At 48.7% G+C, this 22,511-nt stretch overlaps 1 protein-coding gene across 9 annotated transcripts in view; it reads right to left on the bottom strand.

Annotated features, from left to right (window-relative positions):
• Positions 1–22,511, bottom strand: part of COL6A3 (collagen type VI alpha 3 chain) — an 85,917-nt gene that overhangs the window by 27,585 nt on the left and 35,821 nt on the right. For all 9 annotated transcript variants that reach the window (XM_089916169.1, XM_089916167.1, XM_089916166.1 and 6 more), the window contains 20 exons: positions 20,317–20,922; positions 18,338–18,952; positions 16,501–17,100; positions 15,521–15,858; positions 14,337–14,415; positions 13,191–13,336; positions 11,549–11,641; positions 10,984–11,037; positions 9,784–9,855; positions 8,615–8,641; positions 8,480–8,524; positions 8,307–8,360; positions 7,791–7,853; positions 7,127–7,192; positions 6,639–6,692; positions 4,416–4,451; positions 3,756–3,818; positions 3,199–3,261; positions 1,827–1,889; positions 876–938 (listed from right to left, as the gene is read on the bottom strand). In XM_089916169.1, coding sequence (XP_089772295.1) covers positions 876–938; positions 1,827–1,889; positions 3,199–3,261; positions 3,756–3,818; positions 4,416–4,451; positions 6,639–6,692; positions 7,127–7,192; positions 7,791–7,853; positions 8,307–8,360; positions 8,480–8,524; positions 8,615–8,641; positions 9,784–9,855; positions 10,984–11,037; positions 11,549–11,641; positions 13,191–13,336; positions 14,337–14,415; positions 15,521–15,858; positions 16,501–17,100; positions 18,338–18,952; positions 20,317–20,922 — 3,200 coding nt within the window. The remainder of the gene's footprint in view (positions 1–875; positions 939–1,826; positions 1,890–3,198; positions 3,262–3,755; positions 3,819–4,415; positions 4,452–6,638; positions 6,693–7,126; positions 7,193–7,790; positions 7,854–8,306; positions 8,361–8,479; positions 8,525–8,614; positions 8,642–9,783; positions 9,856–10,983; positions 11,038–11,548; positions 11,642–13,190; positions 13,337–14,336; positions 14,416–15,520; positions 15,859–16,500; positions 17,101–18,337; positions 18,953–20,316; positions 20,923–22,511) is intronic.

The following is a 22,511-nucleotide window of genomic DNA, read 5'->3' as shown; positions in this document are numbered from 1 at the left end:
ATGCACAGAACATGCTCCTTAGTTAATTTACAGTTTTAAACAGCTAAAGAGCTGTTGGCCCAAATTTATAGAAACAGAATCAGGAAGAGATTTCATTCAACGGTTTGAGTAGATTTTAAAGTCTGGTTTTTTTTCCCCTCTTCTTCTGAGACAGTAATAGCCATGGATTTTTAAATTTCAGTTAGCTGTAGGGAAATTACAAACACAAGAAAAGTATTTTCAAGCTTTGGGATTGTGAATCAGATCAACCTGGTCCACTTAATGTAGTTTTTAGGTGTAATGACTCATTTTACAGAAAAATTTCCAATGTACTGGAGATTTCTTTTTCCCGGATAGAAACATATGTTACAACGTTATTGCAAGAGAGCAGTTAGGGTGTTTTTAAATAACTTTTTAAAATGAATTCTCAAAGTTAGAATTTCCATTGCTGGGATGTCTCATTCAAAACAAACCGTTTCAACCTGAATTGAGATCTTATCAAAGCCCATTCCATTTTAAACCAAGGACATTTATTTCTTTGCAGAAAAGCTCCATCTAGTTGAGCTCCAAAAGCATTTGCAAGACCTGAAATGAAGGTGGTTCAAGGGTCAGTAAACCACCACATTCACTTCTCAGAAAGAAATCAAGAAAAAATGTCTCTATTCACTCCTCCTCCAGTGAAATAAAAATCATTTTGAAACTTATAAGCAGCAGGTTTCACTATTTTCAATCACATCCCCAGTAATATAAGAAGCAGCTATCAAGCTGTCTCTTTGTGGAACCAACCCAAGTTGCAATGACAAAGCCCAACCCAGCACAAGGCCACATCTCCTTGCTTCCTGAGCATCTCAGTGGAGTCAGCGGCAGCCTGGGCCCCGTGCACGTGTTGATCTTACCGTCTCCCCACGAGGACCCCGGTTCCCGATGCTTCCTTTGGGTCCTGGATCTCCGGGCTCACCCTAGACATAAGAAACAGGGCTGAGACACCTGTGGGTCTGGGACGATTTAAAATGTGATTCCAAGCCCTGCACTTGTTCTGGGTGACATCATCGGTAGGGTTGCCACAAGCTGCTAACTTCACCTTTTAGATTTTGATGTTAATGATTTTTTAAACTGCAACATCCACGTGTGGACTCCTGGAAGAGAATCCAGGAAGGCTTGTGTTTGTTCTTTTCATCATCATGGCACAGGGACGTGCCAACGGGGAGGAGAGAGAGAGACGGGATAGAGAAAGGCGTGGAGTCAGCAGTGAAAGCCAGTGGCCCCACGAGGGGCGGAGAGGCAAGGCTGGAGTCACATGAACACACTGCTTTCCCCAAGAAAATGCTGCCTCTCAGACTGGTTATGCTGAATAGTCGTTCTCAAGGCTCACAGAAAGGCAGCCTACATATAGCAAGCTGCTGTTATCCAAAGCAGCTGGGCTCTGGGACCCTTGGATTAGCTGCACGTGGCCAGCGGGGCTGCTGTGCACAGCGTCAATATCTGGAGAATATTCAGTGCAATACGGAAGTGGTCCTAGTGCCGCTGGTGGGCTCCAAGGGCCCTGGGGATGCTGAGCTGTCCTCAGAAGCCTGTGCTCGAAAAGATAGGGCAGTTCAGCAGCGGCTGGCAGCTCTGGTTATGAGAACGCAGGCCAACCCACTGCACACAGCCCATGGGTGCCCTCGAGGCGGGGACAGTGATCCCACTGGTGCAGCCACTGTCAACAGGGGAGGCCTAATGGAAGAGACCAGAGGGGAGGAGAAGGGATACGCAAGCCAAGCAGCTGGACAGACTGACAAACGAGGGAGCGGTGACATGGTGTCTGGTCAGGCCCCGGCCTGGGGAAACACAAGCTCCAGACAAACCTTTCTTCCCAGGGGCCCGGTTCTGCCACGTTCTCCAGGAACACCTGCGGTCCCCCCGCTTCCCTGGAGCATGAGGAGAGGAGAGAGTCAGTGAAACATTCACCCTCCAAGCCAAAGCGGCGGAAGCCCGCCTCCCACAAGCCCCACCCCACCCCCTGCTGCTCCTGTGTGGAGGTCAGGTCCTGCAGCTCTCTGCCACTCTCAGCCCTGGAGACCCCAGTGCAAACGTGCATGGAGATGGCTTGTGCAAACCTAAAATATGAGTGCGACCAGTTTTCACAGGTGTGCACACGTCTCAGTTTAATTAACGTTCACCTCCTAAGTTACTGACTAGGGGACAAACGCCCGGATTTATATGGCTTTACCTCCTCTCCCTTTCCACACCTCCACAACGAGCGCCTGACTTTACAGGTTTGGAAACCTACACACACTTTCTCCTCGAGTGAGTGAATAAGTCAACAAAGGAACATAGCTCTTCAAATGCAGTGCAGCCTACAGAGCCCAGAACGGCCCTAACAGATGCAGCAGCTCTTTGTGCTGTTAACTATTTGAAGAGCTTCAACTCACCCCTGCACCACCTTAAAGCCTTGACTAAGCAGAGCTTACATAAATATTTAAAACAAAATAGGTATTTATCAGATTTCAAACTTGGGAAGGACTTTCCAAGCAAATAGGGGCTCTCACAAAGTTCCTACTTCCCCTGTAAAACATTTTTGCGCGTTTATGTAGCCTCAGGCCAGTTCATTGCCAGTTTATCAGTCATTACTAATTTCTGTAACAAATTATAAGATGGCTCCCTGTTCCTAGTAGACCCAAGGGACACCAGAGTATGGGCACCCGGTCCTAGCTCAGCTACACCATGTTTCTGCTCATCATGGATAACAGCCAAGATAGATGTTGATGTTTGCATGGACAGCAAGTTTAAGGGACATCTTCCATGTCGAACTTGAGGATGGGGGGCTCCTTACACAAATACCAAACTGCAGGGGCAATTTCCAGGGGCCAAATATGAAATAATACAGAGTAATCTGAGAATTTTGGTCGATTCATCTGATTTCCTGCAGATCCACCCTAAGACTTCTGCAAGGAGGCCCCTCCTTCCTTTGCTCACCTCCCAGGTGGCCTGTGTTTGGAAGGGGCAGCACTGGGACTTAGCCCCTGGAGCATCAAGAAAAACGCCCTCTAACTTCCTCAGGGTGAACGAGCCAGTTGCTCCGAGGACTGAGGTTGGCCCCAGGTCTGCGCTGCCAAAGAGTCGGGCTGAGGGGTCTGTCTCCTGTTCCTCCCTTCACGAAACATGGAACTCTCAGCCTGCTGGGGCAACATGCTATCCATTTAGCTAAAGAGAGGGGTGGGATCAAGACAGACTTACCCGAGGTCCGAGAATGCCTTGTTCACCGATCAGGCCTGGAGGACCGATGGGACCAGGAGGACCCTGAAAAAGTAAAATGCCAACGGAAGTGCCGTGTGGAGGTGACACACCGTGACTGCCATAGTATCTACACAACGGAATATCATTCCACCATGGAAAGGAACAAAACACTGACACCGGCTACAGCATAGATAAACCTCAAAAACCTGGTGCTGAGTGAAAAAGCCAGACACAAAACCTATTAAATGATTCCATTCATATGAAAGGTCCAGAATACGCAAATCCACAAAGACAGAAAGGAAGTTAGTTGGTTATCAGGAGCTGGGGGAGGGGCATGACTGCCTAATGGGTACAGGGTCTCCTTTGGGGGACGATGAAAATGTTTTGAAACTAGATAGAGATGATAGTCGTGCAACATTGGGGATGTGCTAAACGCCACCTTAAAAGATTAATTTTGTGCTCAATTTTGTAGAAACAATGGTCACCTCAATTTTTTAAAAATGGTAGGGCATCTGGGAACATGTCACAAGGCACGCCACCACACCGGGGGTACTGACCTGTGCACCTCTGGTCCCCTGCTCTCCCACAGAGCCCTGCTGGCCGGGACCGCCCTTGTTGCCCTTTGAAACAAGAGAAGATGTAGGGAAGGGTCAGCCCTCTGTTCTACAGTCATATCTGCACAAGGGTGCAGGGAGATAGTCACAGCTGTACCAGGGGTCAGAAGTGAGAGCGCCATAACTCCAGGGAGAGACATTCAATACTTGGAGCCACTTTGCACTCTTAGCATCGATTCTCACTCTTCCCTCACCTTTTCCTCAAGATGACTTCATGACATGAAGCTATTTGGGACCCAAACCTGTCTTGCACAGGTGAGAGGACAGAGCCACCAAGACATGTGACTTGCTGATGACCAGGTAAGTGGGCACATCGCGGGCAAGAGGCCCCCAGGACGCTGCCTCCCCAGTCATCTCCCTTCCTTTCTCCCCTCCCCACCGTCACTTTCATTTTGATAAGCATTTCCACCGCCATCGTCGTTTCTGCAAGTCTTATAGAAGAGGCTACATTTAAGGAGATGGTAGAAAAGATGGGACCTACAAGCTTTGATGGTGAAGGAGAGAGTAATTTTTAACTTGTGGGTGGGGTGGGGACCCTCTCTCGAGAGCACACAGTGACTGACGTTGTGATGACAGCAAAGAGATGGTGACTTTGAGGCTTACCTTAGCCCCTGCTGGTCCCCTTCGGCCAAAGCCGCCCTGAGGAAGAAATCACACCAACAGTGAAAGGGAGGCGGGGAGGCCAGGCTCCCTGGGACTTAACCCACACCTTCACGACACCCGCTGGGCCCCAGACACTGTGCCTACCCAGCCCAGAGGAAACTCTCGTGAAGGGACACCTTTCCTCCTGCACTCCCCTCCTGCCCAGCCCTTCCACGCTGCCCTTGTCAATCATCCACATGGAAGGTTTGAGGATGACTTCAGACCTGCCAACCAAAATAAGGACCCCTCGGGCTGCACGGCCCCAGACAGTTTCAAGTAAGGAATGTGAAACAGGAAGGTCGACTTGTCTATTTTTCTTCCATTTTCCTAACTGGAGGGAGAGGTAAGACGTTAATTATAATGGAAGGGAGTCCCAGACTCTCCACACTGTCCCGGCCAAATATAACACACACTCGGTTAAGTAAAGTATTCAGCGTGGGCGTATGTGAACCTAAAAGCCTGGCTGTACTTGGTCTGGGCTCATGACTTGGCAATATCTTCCCCGATGCTCCAGAAGTGAACCTTAGTTCAAATAAACGTGGGCTCGCTCTTAAGTAATCCATGAATTCCCACCTCAAGATGGCTTCCTCTTCAGTGGAAAGGTTTGGGGTGGGAATCCATCCTGGATATATCTTCGCAAGGTTAGGGGTTGAATTCTGGAGCCTGTAACGCACCAGCCTGTCACAGGCTTGGCCTATCTTCTGCATCAACCCAAGAACCACCTTCTCTTCTCCCAGTGAACAAGCCCCATGATCTTCTGGGGCCATCATTCTGCCCTGATTCACTGTAATGGCAGCTTCTTTCATGGAAGACCTTGGCCTCCTTCCAGGGATGACACATGGACAAGAGGGGGAAGGGCACGGCCAGGCCACTCTCCACAGAGTAGCAATCTGCCTGCCGCTTCCAAAGGGGACCTCACCGAGTATGACCAGAGGCCACCTGTGCTCAGGCCACGTGAGGAGTGAGGTAGCCCAGGGGAAGGATGCCTTTCATCTGGGCGTGAGCCTGGCTTAGTGATATCCTAAGGGAAGACAGCCCTAACTTGACCACACTGATTTCAAACCCAAACTGACACCCTGTGCATAGAATTAACACGAACTGTATGCCTGACTGTATTTAAGTCTCTTCATGGAAACAAGCTCTGGCTCTACTGACAAACTAAGTTGTTCAGCACATTATAACAATGGAGTGTTTTCCTCATGTTTTTTTTTTTCATTGTAGAAATCAACAGCATTATTCAAAAATAATACTCAAAAGCTTTTAAGATAGCATTTTCAAAATTTAAGTTTTCTTCTGAATTTTCAAAGCAAGGTTATGCCCATAGTATATCATTTGCCTAGGGCCGAGAGTCGTTTCTTTTAAAGGCCCTTGTCAGCACACACCCTCTGATCGTCCACTGCAGATCCCTAACCATGTGACTGCCACGGGAGAAAGGGTTGAGGGGGCCCCGATCTGGCCCCCATCCCCAGCCAGATGCTGAGCAGACACCTTTCTCAGGCAGCCACCAGCGCCCTGAACTAGCCGTGAGAATTTACAGACTTCCAGACACATCTTCTCCCAGCTAGGAGGTCTGAGCTCTGTGTAACCCTGGGCCCTGGAAGCACTCAAACAGCTTCCCAAAGATCATTCATCTCCCTTTGGCTTCAGCAATTCTTCAACAAGACACAAAGACGAGGCATGCACTGAGCGGTCTACAACAGGCATTTCTGAAACGTCTTGAAAAAGCAATTGCGAGATGCAATTCACTAGAAAATTGACTCTGGTTTCACTGCTGGAGTTACAGCAGTATGAGAAAAACAACTATCAAACAAAACAAACATACACCCCATCAGCTTCCCCGCCCTTTGTCCCCTCACTCCCTCTGTATTTGTGTTTCTGTTTAGATTTTTTTAAACATTCAGTGGGATAAAGCCCAGCCAAATATTCGAAAGCAGCAAAGATATTACTTTTAAAAGCGTCTATTCAGTATGTTTTAGAAGGGGAGGGAAGCAGGCTGGGGGAGTCCAGAGTGAATGATAAGAATGAAGGGTCTGCAGAAGCAGCAACACATGGGGGACAATGGTTTCCGAAATGGCCTTAAATTCCCTAAATAAAACGTTGCTGAGCAGCTCTGCCCCAAAGGGTGTCTAGCAGAGTTAAGTAAATATCACCACAGAGCCCCCGCAAACCCCAAGAGGCACTCACGCTTTTCCCGGGTTCTCCAGGCCCGCCAGACACCCCATCTGTCCCAGGGAGACCCTGTCATGGGAAAGAAAATTAACGTAAGATTCTCGTCTGCAAAGAAGAATTTGTAACTCAAATATTGCACAAGACGCTGGGGAAAAGGAATGGATACACACAGGGCCAGTCGCACACTCTGGGGTTGCCTTAGACCCAGGTGCACTCTGCCCCCCACAAGGCTCAGGCTTGATGAGCACTTTCTGGAAATATCCATGGGGCACAACTCTGCCGAGAGGAAGCCCCTCTTGGGAGGGGCTGTTGCTGTTCCTCTTGGAGACTCCTTTGCAAGTGTGCACACTGGCTTCCCGGGGCTTTCTGCTCCCAACCTCAGCCTTGTACATGCACAGCCTTAAAGACCGCGTTGTGGCCTCCGGGGCTGGCAGTGAACCAGCTTGACTTTAGTTTCTCGGGCTCTCGGCACAGGGAGAGTCTAGGTACACAGAGTGCTGTACCATGGGGCCGATGTCTCCGGTTTCTCCTTTGGGTCCTCTCTGCTGGCTGTCCTGTCCTGAGTTACCCTGAAAAGAGAACAGGTCGGGGAATAAGCCACGTGTGCAGGGAAAGCCACTGCTGCTGGGTCAGTGACCAGGAAAATATTAGTGGTGGTCTGAATGCCAGTCGCTTTGGCCACATCCCATCTCCAGATAATGCCTGCCGTGGGGTCAGCAATCATTCTGAACCCCAAACAGGGGGGGAGATGGCTCTTCCTTCCCCCGGGAGGATGGTGGCCAGGCTCGCTCTTGCCTTGTCCTGGTCTGGGCCAGAAGAGGCTGGCCCAGCGATGGTCACTTGTTGACAGGTTTTATAGACCCATAAAGGAAGAAAAACTGCAAACTCTTCCCTTTTCCTAAAGCGAACTTAAAGTGTCCTGAGACCACATTTTAGGGAAACTTCTCAGGTCTTCACATAAGAGGCTTTGCAAAGACTTATCTTTGCAGCAAGAGGGCAAAGACATCTCCAGCCACCCCAAAATTCTAAGAAAAGGGCAAACCACATATTTTGCCAACATGTTTTAAAGCAATTTCAAGAATAAAATTCTTCCTTTCAACCCACTTCTCCCCACAAACCCCTTTCCCGGACTCAAGTCTCAAATCGGTGACAAGGATTTCCCCTTACCGGGTCACCTCTGATCCCAACATCCCCTCTTTCTCCTTTGTCTCCTTTGGGTCCTTTGTCACCCTAAATAAAAACCACAAGCAGAGACTGAGAATTAGATGAGTTTCACATATTTATCTCACCCTCAAAATTGCATTCTTCCAATCACAAATCTTAAAAAGAACAGTGTTTCAGCATTTGCCATTTACTCATTTTCCATGAAGGTAAAATTATTTCCAGATACTTCAGGTAACCCACAAGTATTTATTGGGTACCCATTCTGTGCCAGACGCTGGGGATTTATTTCAACAAAACACACTCAGTCCTTGCCCAATGGGACTCTCCAAACAAGAAAATATAATGTAAATATGTCACAGCTGACAAGGGACATAGGAGATGCCAAGGATGCACCCCAGGAGGAGGTCAGGGAAGGCTGCCTGGAGGAAGCGGTCTTAACATACACAAGTAAAAGAAATAATCCCTAAGTGAAATGTTCATAGTTTTTCCATGACAGTGACAATGCAGAAATATACTTACCCTTCTTCCTGCATTCCCTTTCTCTCCAGAAATACCGGGCAATCCTTTGTCTCCCTGCCAAAGACAATGATAAAATGTCATTCCTGGCACAATTTCTACCACAGACTGAGGTGTTAGTCACTGGAGTCTTCAGGACCAAAAGCAATTTGCACTCAGAGTCCAAAATCACTTACATCTTCACCGTCAAGACCATCCAGTCCAATTTCTCCTAATTCACCCTGTGAGGGGACAAGACACACAGGAGAGTATAAAATATGGCAAAACACTGGGAAAGTTTTAAATATAAAAAGAAAAGCAAGCTTAAGTACCTTCTCTCCTGGGAATCCACGAGAGCCCTAAAAGGGAAGGGAAAGAAGAAACATTAGCTCCTTCCCGGAGGCTGAATAGAATAGGCTAGAATAGGCTAAGGGCTCCCCTCTCCCCGTCCCCAACTTAAAAGTCAGTGTATAGGGCTTCCCTCTGGCTCACTGGTTAAGAATCCGCCTGCCAATGCAGGGGACACGGGTTCTATCCCCGGTCCAGGAAAATCCCACGTGCCGCGGAGCAACTAAGCCCGTGTACCACAACTACTGAGCCTGAGCTCTAGAGCCTGCGAGCCACAACTACTGAGCCCGTGTGCCGCAACTACTGAAGCATGTGCACCTAGAGCCTGTGCTCTGCAACGAGAGAAGCCACCGCAGTGAGAAGCCCGCACACCGCATCGAAGAGTAGCCCTACAAACCACAAGAGAAAAGCCTGTGCACAGCAGCAGAAACCCAACGCAGCCAAAAATAAAATCAATAAAATAAATTTATATTAAAGAAAAGTCAGTGTCTGAAAATTCAGTGTTAGAGATTCGTCTGTTTGGCTAGCTCTCTCTCTGTCATGAGGGGATCATAAAACTAACTTGCCTGGACCTGAGCACTTGGGTAGTGTTGGCTCTCTAGCAGGAGGGCTGGGCCGTGAAGGCCCGGGACAGGGGCTCCGAGGAGGCCCCTTTATAACATTGCAGTGGCCTGTCTCTCAAACGGCAGCAGATTGAGGAGAAAGTTCATCAGCCCTTGACTCCAAGTATGTCACACACAGAACCTTCCAGCACATGAGTCCTTTCCCTCTGTCTCTGGCCCCCTCCACTTCCCTCACTCCTCCCAGGTCCAGGGGCTGAAGCTGCCGGGCACCGGCCTTCTCTCTGCCCTGGCCCACATCCTGTCTGTCCTCATCAGTGTGTCCTGACTGCTTCACACTGCCATACGAAACTGTTTCTCCAACCTCAGGCTCCCTTCCCGGCACGGTGTGCGCTCCTGAACCCGCCAGGCCCTGGGCTGCCTCTGTGAGAGGCCACTGGCTGCCAGCGCTGAGCAGAGAAGCTGGGGCAGGCATCTTCCTTCCCCAGGAGGCACTGGAGAAAGTGTCCCCCTTCTGCACGCGCCACCGACTGCCCTCTCCCCGCTGGGGCCCGGTGCCATGGTCCCCTCCCCACACATGGGGGTCACTGTACCTTTATGCCCCTCTGCCCGGGGCAGCCCTGGAAACCTTGAGTGCCGTTCACACCAGGCGGGCCGCGCTCACCCTGTCAGGAGAAACAGAGGCATTTTGCGAGTTGGAGCTTCATGTCACGTGTCTCCACTGAGTAGGGAGCCCTGTGAAAGGCATGCATTAGGAAGCAGTCCACTGGCTGGCGGGCTGATGTGCCAGGCGGGGCCTCCAGCATCCCCGCCCGCGGGCCCCGCAGGCCGACCTCTGCACAGGGCCTTGAACCTGCAGTTCCCTCCCCTGGAGGGAGTGGGGTCTGGGAGTGTCTGCAGCACAGAGGGCACCTCCTGGTGGGCGGAGGATAAGCAGGCCTCAGGGTACTGGGTCTGGGTGGGGGCTGGGCCCGTGGAGAACCCTCGGGCTGGCTGCTTCTCCATATGGTCCTGGGCTCCCAGCTCTCCAGTGGGGTCCAGGCTCAGCCCTGACACCCAGCACTGCCGGACGGGACCTTGGGGGCTTCAACTCTTCCCCCTGGGGCCCTCTCTCCCCACCCCAGGGCTGGCCATGGTCCTGGGTTCCCAGCTCTTCTATGGGGTCCAGGCTCAACCCTGACACCTGGCACTGCCGGACAGGACCTTGGGGGCTTCAACTCCTCCCGCTGGGGCCCTCTCTCCCCACCCCAGGGCTGGGCCTTGTTCTAGTGTCTCAGAAGTTCTCAAACCACTTCTGGGCAGGATTCTGCTTCCCGAAGGCCCTGCTTCAGGCTCTACCCACCCCCAAATGGACCCCTTGGTGACTGATAACCCATACCGGCAACCGCCCGCTGGGAGGCTGCCCTCAAAGGGCGTCACCACTACAATCCTGGCTGGATTTCCCCTGCACCCCGGCTCCAGCGGCCTCTCATCTCTGCCTGGATGTCTGAATTTGGTAGATGCTGGGTTTGCCATCCTCAGTGGTCCTTTGTCTCAGGAGACATTTAGTCCCGCCCTCTGAGATGGAACACGTAAAAACCTGCACTTCCTACCCACACTTGTCATCCTCAGATTCTCAGACTAGTCTCCATAGTGTAGAAATCTAAGTCAAGTTGTTAAGAAAGTTAGAAAGTAATTTTTTTCTGGTGGAAAAGACTGGAAACGGAACAGATGAGGAACCCCACAATTCAATCCCAACATGTAAAGAACAAGGAGGGAATAAAGATTTAAGGAATAAAACAACCTTTACTTACAGGTCCACCCTCGTCACCAGGATAACCTCGATAACCATCTTCTCCAGGAATACCCTAGAAGAAAGTAAATCGTTTCCTTGGTTAAATGCTGTGGTTTTCTCTGTTTCCTATTTAAGCATCTCTTCACCCCCCGTCATTTGGTAGAGCGGTGCTTTCGGTGTCCCTGGAACGTGACGGTTTCCTACTCATTATTTCAGTGCAATTGTTCTATCAGGATCTTTAAGGCTCTTGATCTACCAAGAAATCCTGTGCATTTCCTATAACTTAGAGGCAAATGGGAAGCATCCCTGCTGGCCGTCCTAGTGAGGCTGCCAGTCAATGATGCCACTGGTCTTAACATAATTTTATAAAATGAAGAACCAATGCATAAAAGAACCCAGTGGAAAGGGAGGAGGGAGCAGACACAGGGACAAGGTCTGCACCTCAGATCTGTCCTACAGCACAGCTAGTTCCTTCTCCTCCCTTTTCCATCTCCCCACCATCATAGCAGAGAAATTCCCCAGCCAAAGTAATGACGGCTCTGAAATGTAGTCTCAGGCGTAAGAAAAGGGTAAAACCACCGTACCTTCGGCCCAATGCTGCCAATGGGCCCTCGGTCTCCTCTTTGTCCAGAGCATTTGCAGGGAACCCCACAGCAGGCTTTCTCGGCAATGTTGTCCTACCAAGACAGAAAATGAAGTTCAGATCTCAATAAATGTCTAGAAAACAGGCATAAATGTGCCGTCTGAGGACTGCGGCGTCCACAGCAAGAGGTAGTCACCTCCTACGGCACTCCCTTGAAGGCTTAGCCATGGGTGGGCGATACAGTGTCACAAATGGACTCTGAAGAACCACCAAAGACAATGCATCTTATTCACAATGTCACCTCAGGCTGGGCCTTATTTCTAGAAGTTTCCAAATTAGATATTCAAGCTTCAGATGTTAAGTATAGCTTACTTTTTTTTTTTTTTTGCGGTACGCGGGCCTCTCACTGCTGTGGCCTCTCCCGTTGCAGAGCACAGGCTCCAGATGCGCAGGCTCAGCGGCCATGGCTCACGGACCCAGCCGCTCCGCAGCATGTGGGATCTTCCGGGACCGTGGCACAAACCCACGTCCCCTGCATTGGCAGGCGGACTCTCAACCACTGCGCCACCAGGGAAGCCCAGCTTACATATTTTTAAGCTCCAGAAAGCAAAACCTGACAAACCATTGCAGATGGCCAGGATGGAAGGTGGTTTCAGAGCAGAGACCATATGTCCTTCCCCAGAACCCTGGTCAGAGTCACGGAACATGGCGCCAGCCTGGAGGAAGCCTGGGAGCAGCTGCGGGGTGGGATCCCTGCCTCTGAGCCACAAGCACCGCACCGCCAGTCACCAATGACTCCAGCACCCATCAGACACCCTGGACATTCCCTCCCATCCCAGCCCCTGGCCTTATGCAGGAAAGCGTACACCCAAAGTACATTTCTACCTGCTAAACTCATGATGGTCAATGCTTTTTCTTGCAGTGAATTTCCTAGAGCTTTCACTTTCTCCCATGTCCCAGGTTTGTCAATTAACTCAACTTCCTTCCACTCAATAAAAAAATCCGAATTGCAGCCCTGGGAAGAAGGTCGGAGGGCCGGAGGGAGTCAGCTCGTCCCACAGGGCACCGCTGCCTCCTCCAAAGAACCTCTGAGTTGAACGCTCAGCACCCTCATGTCCCAAAAGCCCCCAGCCTCACCCCCAAACCCAGGCGTTAACCCCACCTGTGGAGAGGCTGAAACCAAGAGGATTAGGAAGCCTACGGGGAGCCCTCATTTGCTCCAAAGGAAACTAGAAGAGAAGGCAACGGAAGCCCCTTTCCACCCAGAAATGGTCTTTCGTTTCCTGCATATTCTTGTTTTCCCTGTTTCCTGTTTACAGAGGGAAGGGTCAAATCTCAATGTTATGGCTTCTCAACAATCTTATAAATGAAAAGAAGTCTCTTTAAAGGGAGCAGAGGAAACTCTAGGGCGACAGCTGCCTCGACACCCATGCCCGGGTGGCCGTCTTTCCAGTTCTCAGATAGCTCCATTTCCAGGACTCATGTTATGGCAACAAAGTAGGTCCCAAGTAAATTACGTGAATTAAATTGCCCACCCAGTGGTCTCTCCTCCATTTGCCTGGTGATAACGGACTGCGTTATCCTGAGGTGCCCAATGTTGTGCTATCTAAACCAGTTTGTGCGTAGATGCATAAAACACTCACAAGTTGCTCCGCTAGTTCATAGTCTAGGTCCAGCAAGTTCAGTCTCAGGGGCCGGTTGTACGTGAATCCTCGCCCAAACTCCAGCTGCGTCAGCCGCTCCAAGTTGGCGACACGTTCAAGGCCCACCAGTATCAGAGCTCGGACGCCTGGGGGGACAGGCACACTTAAGAAGCCTCACCTAGGCATTCAAGAGCCTCAGAACTTTTCCTCCTGACTCTCTTTTATTTTCTAAAGAAAACTTCAGTATAAAATTTGGCCTTTAACTGAAACTTGCTTAATCACACTGATTAGCTGCTCTGAAGAGTTGGAATACTGGAACTCTGGACTCCTCTGAGCGATTGTTTCTGATTTGTCAGTAAGTAAATGGATTCATGTAACTCTAGGAAACACCACCATGAAGTTTATTCATACATAAATTCTCAAGCTCTGGTCTTACGTAACACAGGTATGCTGTGGGAAGAATTGAAATCCCACATCTCCTAGGTCAGATGATAGCAGTCTCATCTCCATTGCTCTGGAAAAGCAAGCTAATAAATAGAACATTCTTATGATAAATTTGCTTCAACAAATTCTCCTTAAACCTCTAGTGTTGACATCCACTTTTTTGATAGCCAGTGCTACCAAATTCCAAAGCAGATGAACAAATAGTACATCTGATAACAGGTATCATTGCAAACCAGTCACCTTAAATTTGGAAAGTATGCTTTCCAAATTTCATGTGAAAGTGTATCTTTTCTTAACGTTGGAGTATTTTTGAGCTGTGATAACTGCAAACGGAAAATACAGCAAGACTTTTTGCTATAAAATTAATTCCTAGCTTATATAATACAGCCAAATGAGTCAAAACTTCATGTTCTTTTACAAAAGCATCATGCTTTCTAGATGTCCTACCACAGGAATGAGCCTGAGACCCCATGGAGTCTGTGCCAGGACTTGGTAATAGAGCTGTCTGTGTAAGTATGGGATCCTTGCTGCCCCATCCTGTAGCCCCAGGCAGGCGACAGAGGACCAAAATGCTGGGATGAGGTGTCCTCCAAGAGAAGCCGCTCTCCCAGAGGGTCCCTTAGTGGAGTTGTTTCTCTCTAGCCCAGCAGTGCGCCTGCCTCACCCAGGTTTACTTCTCCCATAGAAAGCCCCAGAACCCACCTTCTTGTCGGAGTTCCTCCGATGCTCTTTGTAAATCAGCCAGATCTCCATCCACCCCATCAGTAAAATGAATGACCACCTGAAGATAAAAGATACGTCAAGGGCCAGCCAAAAGTAAAAGAAACATCACAGACCCTTGAGAGAAGGATTAGCCAGTTCAAAGCCTCCACTTTACAGCAGAGGAAACTGGGGGCCAAGGCTGAGAAACAATCACCCCATGTTCATAGTTCCTTGATACTGTGCAATAAATGAGGTATAAAATAAATGGGTATAGGGTAGGACTTGATTTATTAAAAAGCACAATCAACAATGGAAATAAAAAGTTTATCTCATTCTCTTATTTAGGAGATGTAGTTTCTAGAAATCATGCGTATGCGTGGGTGTGTACATGCGTGCGTGTGTGTTTGTGTAGCCCGTGCTCCAAAATTCATATTTTGAAGTCCTAACCCTCAGTGCCTCAGAGTGTGACCATGTTTGGCAATAGGACTTTTAAAGAGGCAAACAAGTTAACTGAGGTCATTAGAGTGGGTCCTCATCCAATACGACTGGTGTCCTTCTAAAATGAGGCGATTAGGACACAGGCACACACAGAGGGAAAAACACGTGGCGACAGAAGGAGAAGACGCTGTTTCCAAGCCAAGTTGAGAGACCTCCAGAAAAACAACCCTGACGCCGCTCTGATCTCAGACTTCCAGCCTCCAGGACTGTGAGAGAATAAATTCCTGTTGTTTAAGCCACCCAACCTGTGGAACTTTGTTATGGCAGCCCTAGCAAACTGATTGTGTGTGTGTGTGTGTGTGTGTGTGTGTGTCTGTGTGTGTGTGTGTGTATGAACCAATACAGAGAAAGAGAGAGATAAAAGTAAACACAAATAGAGAACATAATGCATTTAATGGTCAGGACTATGATTAAACATGAATTACTCAAAAATTCAATGCATTCAAGCTTAATTACTGATTTCCAAGATTTTTTTTAGAGCTTTAGTAAAACTAGAAGAAGATATTCCATTTCAGCCCAGTTGATAATAAAGGACTCTTACATACAGGCATCACCAACCCCATCAAACATGAAGAGCATCTATAGAAGAACAGTTTGGGGAGGGGGCTTCCAGGCATCGAGGTTTGCCCCTGCCCAGTAAAACCCAGAGATGGCACAGGAAGCGGAAACGAGGCAGCCGTCCTCACCTTCACACTGTCTGGTGAGGCCTGCCGGAACTTGTTCTGGTAGAGCTTCAGCGTGTCCGCAGTGAGGACGTAGGGGTGCTGGGTGCGCATGTTCTGGAACTTCTCAAACAGCTCTGGCTGGTACTCAGCAAAGTCAAAGGCCTCCACGGGGCCTGAGGGCGTGTTGGCCACCACGGACACCCGCACTGTGGGCAGCTGGCTGCCGCTGCAGCTGATTCTTTGCATTTGGCTGATTCTATTCAGGATGGTGTCCACCTTGGACTCAAAGCCCCTCTGAGCCACAAATATGTTCTGATCTTTTGAACCATCAAAGCCCAGAATCACATCCAGGTCACAGACTGTAAAGGGAAAAGCAGGCCATGAGCTCAAAGTCAAGCTGCCGAGATGTTTTCAACCTACAGGCACAGCTCGGGGCGTGAACCAGGACACCACGCTCAAGTGCAAAATGGGACCTTCTGTGTATGAGCTCTGAGAAGCAGTTAGATCTGCCTCTCTCACTGGGAGAACTCACACTGACTCTTCGGAGCCAAAATTGTTGGCCATTCAGTACGTTTGCTTTCCTGATATTAATCAACTTTGGCAACGTGTACAGTCAGTGTCTATCTAAGTGCATCCCGAGTTTGTGCTTTAGACTAAGCACACTTGAGAACGCAAACCCTCTGATCTCAAATAATTGATCTGATAAACCTACAAACAGAAACAGGCATCAATCAGTCTGAATTATTTAGGGGATTAAAGAGTAGGGGATGGGGAGTAAATCTGGTAAGAGCAAGAAAAGACAGACATCCACTCCTATCCTGGAACCACATCCAATCACAGTGGTAGGTGACAACCAGGACCCAACCCACGTGGATATAAGTCAATGCCTGACACACCAGATGCTATAGGAGCCCAGAGGCCAGCGCTGGGGATCTGGGTAAACAGGTAACTCACCAACATCGACAGGACATGGTTGAAAATATGCACCTAAAGGGCATTACCTTTGGAAACATCAGGCACACCAGGACATAAGGTTTCATGCATCGCGTCATGCAGAGTTTCCAAAACCTGCTCGCTCAATTCCGACAGCTCCTGGACGCTCCCCACTCGGAACGCCGTGGCACTGTTGGACGCAATCTTCCCAACCTCCTCTGAGTCGATGTTCCTCACGCCCACCGCGAACACTTTGACGCCTCTCTGGGTGAGTGCCAGGCTCGCCTCCTGGGCATCCTCCACTGACCTTCCTCCGGTGATCACAAAGGCAATCTGCGGGACTCTTTGATCCAGGCGGCTGCCTGCCTCTGGTACGAAGTGATTCAGCCGCAGGTGCTCCAGGCCCACATTGGTGTTTGCGTGCCTCCCCCCTTTGTAGACCACCTTGTTGATGGCATCAATAATCTGCTCCTTGGTGGAAAAGTCCTTCAGGAAGAATTCGTCGGTGGGATCAGAGTTGTACTGGACCAGCCCCACTTGGATGGAGTCTCCCCCTTCATAAACCGTGTCCACAATTTCAGACACGAAATGGAGCACTTCCTGGAAACTGTCCCTCCGGAAATTGATGGAACCATCCAACAGGAACACGATGTCTGCTTTCTTTTTCTCTAAAGATGATTACAATGAAAAAAAAAAAAAGGAGAAATTTGGTTTCTATATCCAGAGCAAAAACACAAAACGTAAAATGATTAAAGTAAGGCATTCCTGTAATTCATTCACAGTGGACACCTTGGACTCTGTTCCATGACTCTAGAGTTCCTGAATTCACAGTCCTCAAAACATGTTTAGGTGATAAATGATAAATCACCTAAACAAAAGGAAAGGAGACATGAAAACTCAGCGGAACTGAGTCCCAGTTATCCCATGCAAAATGAGATTGTGCCATGGATTCAACAGTCCGTGATATCAGGGGTTTTAGGAAATGCCACTACACACTTTCCTCCTGGTCAAAAATAAATGATAGTGTCTGGAAGGAGTTGGGGGAGGTGTGCTAGAGACGGGGAAAGGGAGGGCTGGGAGAAACAGATTGGAAAATGAGAAGCAGACTCCGTGAACCTTTGGAGGATCACCAGCCAGGATGCTGAGAGCTTTGTTGGAGCCTGTGACACTCAATGACATTTGGAGATAATTCCCTGATTCCAATCAAGGGATCAAGACTGGAGTAGAGAGAAGGGAATCCGGAGCAGTGTGAGATGTTCCACCACCAGCACAGAAGGAAGACATGAAAGAGCTAAGTGGAGTGCAGATGCCCCATGGAAAACCAACCCTAATCATTTTCTCCAGATGTCTGAGGGGCTATCACCTGGGGTAGGAGCTAAGAAAGACATGGGTTGGTGGAGGGACTCAGTTTGCTCTTGGCAGCCCCAAAGGTCAGACCCAGGAGCATGAGGTCAAAGCTATAGGTGGACAGCTCTAAATTCCCGATGATACCAGTCCAAAGGAAGAGGGTTGACTAGACCATGACCCCACCAAGGAGAGAGGCTGACTTCCAATCATGTTCGGAGGGGTGTAGATTGAACAACTTCAAAGATGCCATTTTATTCTGAGAGCCAATGAGTCTGTGGCTAACCCTCAATGCACTTTTATAGAACCTTTCAATGGGGCTATGATTAGCCTTGTGGAAGCTCATGGAAGAATCAATGACCATATGCTTTCTGAGATGCGTTTCCTTCTATTCCTCCTACAATTTCAACTCAATTATTTTTCTCGCATTTAGTTTCTAATTGTATGGCAGCCACAACCCTGAGAGAAGAAAATTATTAAAATGAATGCTAACTGCTTTTTTTCAATTAAAAAAAAATAATTGGTGTCCCGCTCTGCCGTCACGGGTACCACAGCTCATACCTGGCCGTGAGGGAGAGGGCATGTCCACTCCCGGAGGTGCAGGGGTGACCTTGGAGGGTCCGAAGGAGTTCATGACCCTTTCTTCTATGTTGGGGAGCTCTCTGAACTCCCGAACCGTGAAGACTAGTCTGGAGTCATTGGTGATGGTCTGCAGCTCCATTCTGTCGATGTTTCTGTCTCCTATCCCTAAACTCACAATCCCCGAGGAGCTTATCACCTGGGAATACCTGGAAACATCATCCTGGGATTTGCCACCCAGAAACAGAACCAGGTGTTGGGGCACCCCATCTTCTATCCGGCTCCCGGCAGACTTGACAAAGAAATTCCTTGCCACGAATTCCAGGGCTTTGCCAGCGTTCAGCGGAGACCCCCCTTTGAACCTCAGGCGACGTATGGCATCCAGCACACTGGCCTGGGATTTATAGGTCTTCAGGTAAAACTCTGGGAAGACATCATTGCTGAACTGCACGACCCCAATTCTCACTTTATTAGGGCCAATGTTAAGTCTCCGCACGATCCCGCTAACAAAGTCCCGAATGTGTGCAATGCCGTCCGGCCTCACACTGTCAGAGCTGTCGATCAGGAAGACGATGTCTGCAGCATCACTCTCCATGGCTGCGGATGAAAAGGAAAAAAGAAAACTCAGGACAAGACTGGCACGCATCTGGTTTCGTTTCTGAACTTTGCTCCATGTTGCACCAAAATATCAACTGACATGAAAATTATAAGCCTATGTGCATGTGTTTATCTCTTTGGCTTTTTTTAATCAATCATTACACATTGGGCCTTTTGCATCAAAACAATTTCTGCTTCTTGAAATATTTTAAGTTCTCCAAAACTTTCTCTTTCTGAGTTTACTCAATTTTAATTTGGCTTTGGTGTCTGGGTTACAACTCATTTCAAAAATACAAAACAGCACTTAGAAACGAATCCTGGGTTACCATAATCTATGAATCATGAACTGTTACTACCAGAAGGGATTGAGATCACCAGCATCAACATCTTTGTTGTGCAAGAAAAGAGATAGCTGAGGACAAAGGCCCTCACTTCATCCAAGGCCACCACTTAGCTAGTGACAGCCCGGAGAATCCCAACTCACCCCAGCAGGCCACACCATCATTCCTGGTGTTTGATTCATAGTATTTCTTTTTCTCACATATCTCTAGCATTTATGCAAAGTTTTTATTTTCACTATTATACCCCTATTTTCTTTGCATGAATCCATTTTTAACTATAAAATTAATCAAAAGTCTTAGGAAAGATGAGCCATGGCTTCCTATTAATTAGAATTCTAGGTACTTCTTGGATGCCATTTATTAAATAGCTCATATCTTGCCTCTCAACCAATTCAACATTTGCCTCATAAATCACTGGCTACTTATAGTGGAAACATAGCACAGCAAAAGCTGAGCAGGTCATGGAATTGAACCATTTATCTTGAGAGAGAGAAAAGCTGGCCAGGCATACACAGCCAGGACTTGGATTCTCCAGTGGCACATAAAAGATTTCACAGAACATCAGTATCAGAGACAGCCACGCCCTGATCATATCTGAACACTGACAAAAAGAAAACAAAAATCACCAGACACTCCCCATCCTGGATCATAGGCGTGACCACTGCTTCTGTATCAATTTCAGCTTTAGCCGTGAGATTTGGTAAGATACCCAATCATAAAATTACTCCTTCTCGACAGCATTCGATCCGGGGCAAAGTCCCATTTCCTCAAGCCTTCCACAAAATCATCTATGATGAGTTCAAATCCTATCATAAGTCCTTCCTAACACCCTCTCGCTGAGATGCCCTGTGGCTCACCAGCATGTGTGTCCTTCCTCCCTGCCACAAGCAATAGACCCAGCTGGTTCAATCTCAGGTGTCCCGTTATTTTAATTTTACTTGTGAGCACCATGGCCTTAGAGCCTGTTATTTTTTATATTTTTTTGAAAAGACACAACAAAGAACAAGAAACGCCCAACCTTACCTGGAGGAGGGTAGCGCGTGCTGGCCAGGAGCTGCTGAATCTGCTCGGAGGTTAGGGTTGTGATGGGCGTCAGCAGTTTCTGCTCCAGGCTGGGCAGCTCCCGGAAGGTGCTCACTGAGAACACATATTCAGGGCTCAGGGAGATCTTCACCAGCTGCTCCTGGTCTGCATTCCTTGCGATTGTAAGTGGCGCCACGCCAAACTGCTTGAGCTCTACTGCCGATTCATCTACCTCATCATCAGACTTCCCGGAAGAAATGAGGACCAGGAACTGAGGGACACCCTCTTCAATCCGGCTCCCCAGAGGCCTCTTGAAGATATTCTTTGACACGTACTCCAGGGCGCCCCCAATGTTGATCTGCCTCCCGCCTTTGGGCCGCAGCCGCCTCACCGCGTTCTGCACCTCGTCCTTGCTGGAGTGGGCGTTCAGCAGGAACTCCACCCTGGGGTCCTCGCTGAACTGGATGACGGCCACCCGGGTCATGTCGAAGCCCACATCCAGGTAGTCAACCAGCCTCTCGATGAGGGTACGGATGTACTGAAACTCGGGGCCGGCGCTTTGGGACCCATCGATGAGAAAGACCACATCCCTCTTGCCGCTGACACCTGTGAATCAAACGTTATCATAGGGCTTCAGCTTCACTGACACCAAATTCTTAGGGTTAATGAACAGCCTCCCAATTTGTCAGAGAATTGCCACCTGACCGGTAAGGTATCCTAATTCAGACTATTTGAGTTAGAATACCAGTCCCAGGAGAGAGTCCTGGGCATTTCAGTGATTAGAAGTCAGAGCGAAGAGGAGGAAACAGCAAAGGGCAAGGAAAAGTAAGTCAGCAGGAGGAAGAACCTAAACACACAGGAGCCAGGTCTAGACCGAGTGGGGATGGGGTTTTGGGAAGGAGGGGATCGAACCTGTGACAGATGACACTCATAGGTCAAGTGGGACAGTGCCTGACAACTGACTACTGGGATTTGCCAGATGGAGGGACCTTGACCAGAGCACCTTCTGTGGAGCAGGGAGAGCAAACAACAGGTTAGGGTGTGTCCAGAGAAGAATTGTAGACAGGAACACTTTATAAAGGAGCCTGGAGCACTGCTGCAGGTGGGAGCAGGGCATCAAGGGAGAGTTTTTACGAGAAAAGAAAAGGCATTGCGTTTGTATCATGAAAGGAATCACCCAGTACGTCAGAGAACTGATGATGCAGGAGAGAGGAGGAGAGTTGCAGGTAACACCCTTGAGTAGGGAAGTGGTGAGGCTGCCCAGGGAAGCAGGGACAGTTCATCCAAGTAACGGGAGGAAGCCGAGACATGGACACTGATGCTGGGACAGACAGTAAGGCTTCTGGAAGTTCTTTTCCAATTTACTTATATTTTCTCAGTGAAATGGGAATCAGGATCACCAGCTCAGAGTAAGCTGTGGGAGGAGAAGTGTAGAAGAAGCAGGAGAAGGAGAAGGTAGAAAACAGTCATCTTGAAGAGCGGGAGAGCTGATAGACCAGGAGTCGTACTGTTGTAGAAACATAGGCTTTTGTGTATAAGTGAGCTGCACACACACGATGACAGCATTTCTGAAGTGCCTTCTTGGGAGTACCAGTACCTCCAATGCACCGTAAAAAAAGATGGCGGGGGGGATAAATTGGGAGTTTGGGATTGACATAGACACGCTACTATATTTAAAATAGATAACCAACAAGGACCTACTGTATATCACAGGGAACTCTACTCAATATTCTATAATAACCTAAATGGGAAAAGAATTTTAAAAATAATAGATATATGTGCATGTAAAACTGAATCACTTTGCTGCACACCTGAAACAAACACAACATTGTAAATCAACTAGACTCCAGTATAAAGTAAAAAAAAAAAAAAAGAAAAGAAAAGAAAGAAAAAGGACTGCTGCAGCCAAACAAGTTCGGGAAATGCTGTGTTCCCTTATTGTACTGGGGATACACAGCACATATCAATTAGGGCCCAACCAAAACCAAAAAGACCCTCACTTCATTTATCCCACTGCCTTCCCAAATTTATTTGATGGCAAGCCCTCTAGAACATTCCAGGGAAGCCTTGCAGGGCGAGCTGCACTCTGCGTGGACATCAGTGAGGGAAGCAATCTCTCTGTGCAGCACCGTGCCAGTCACCCTCCCTCCCTCACCTACCCAAACAGCACTGTGTCCTACATCGACTTTCCTCTC

The sequence above is a fragment of the Delphinapterus leucas genome, chromosome 8 (genome assembly GCF_059928025.1).
Source record: "Delphinapterus leucas isolate spDelLeu-1000000601 "Yukka" chromosome 8, BTC_Dleu_Yukka2, whole genome shotgun sequence".
NCBI classification, from domain to species: domain Eukaryota; kingdom Metazoa; phylum Chordata; class Mammalia; order Artiodactyla; family Monodontidae; genus Delphinapterus; species Delphinapterus leucas.
The sequence above is the reverse complement of the archived record's forward strand: the minus strand, read 5'-3'. Positions and strand labels throughout refer to the sequence as shown.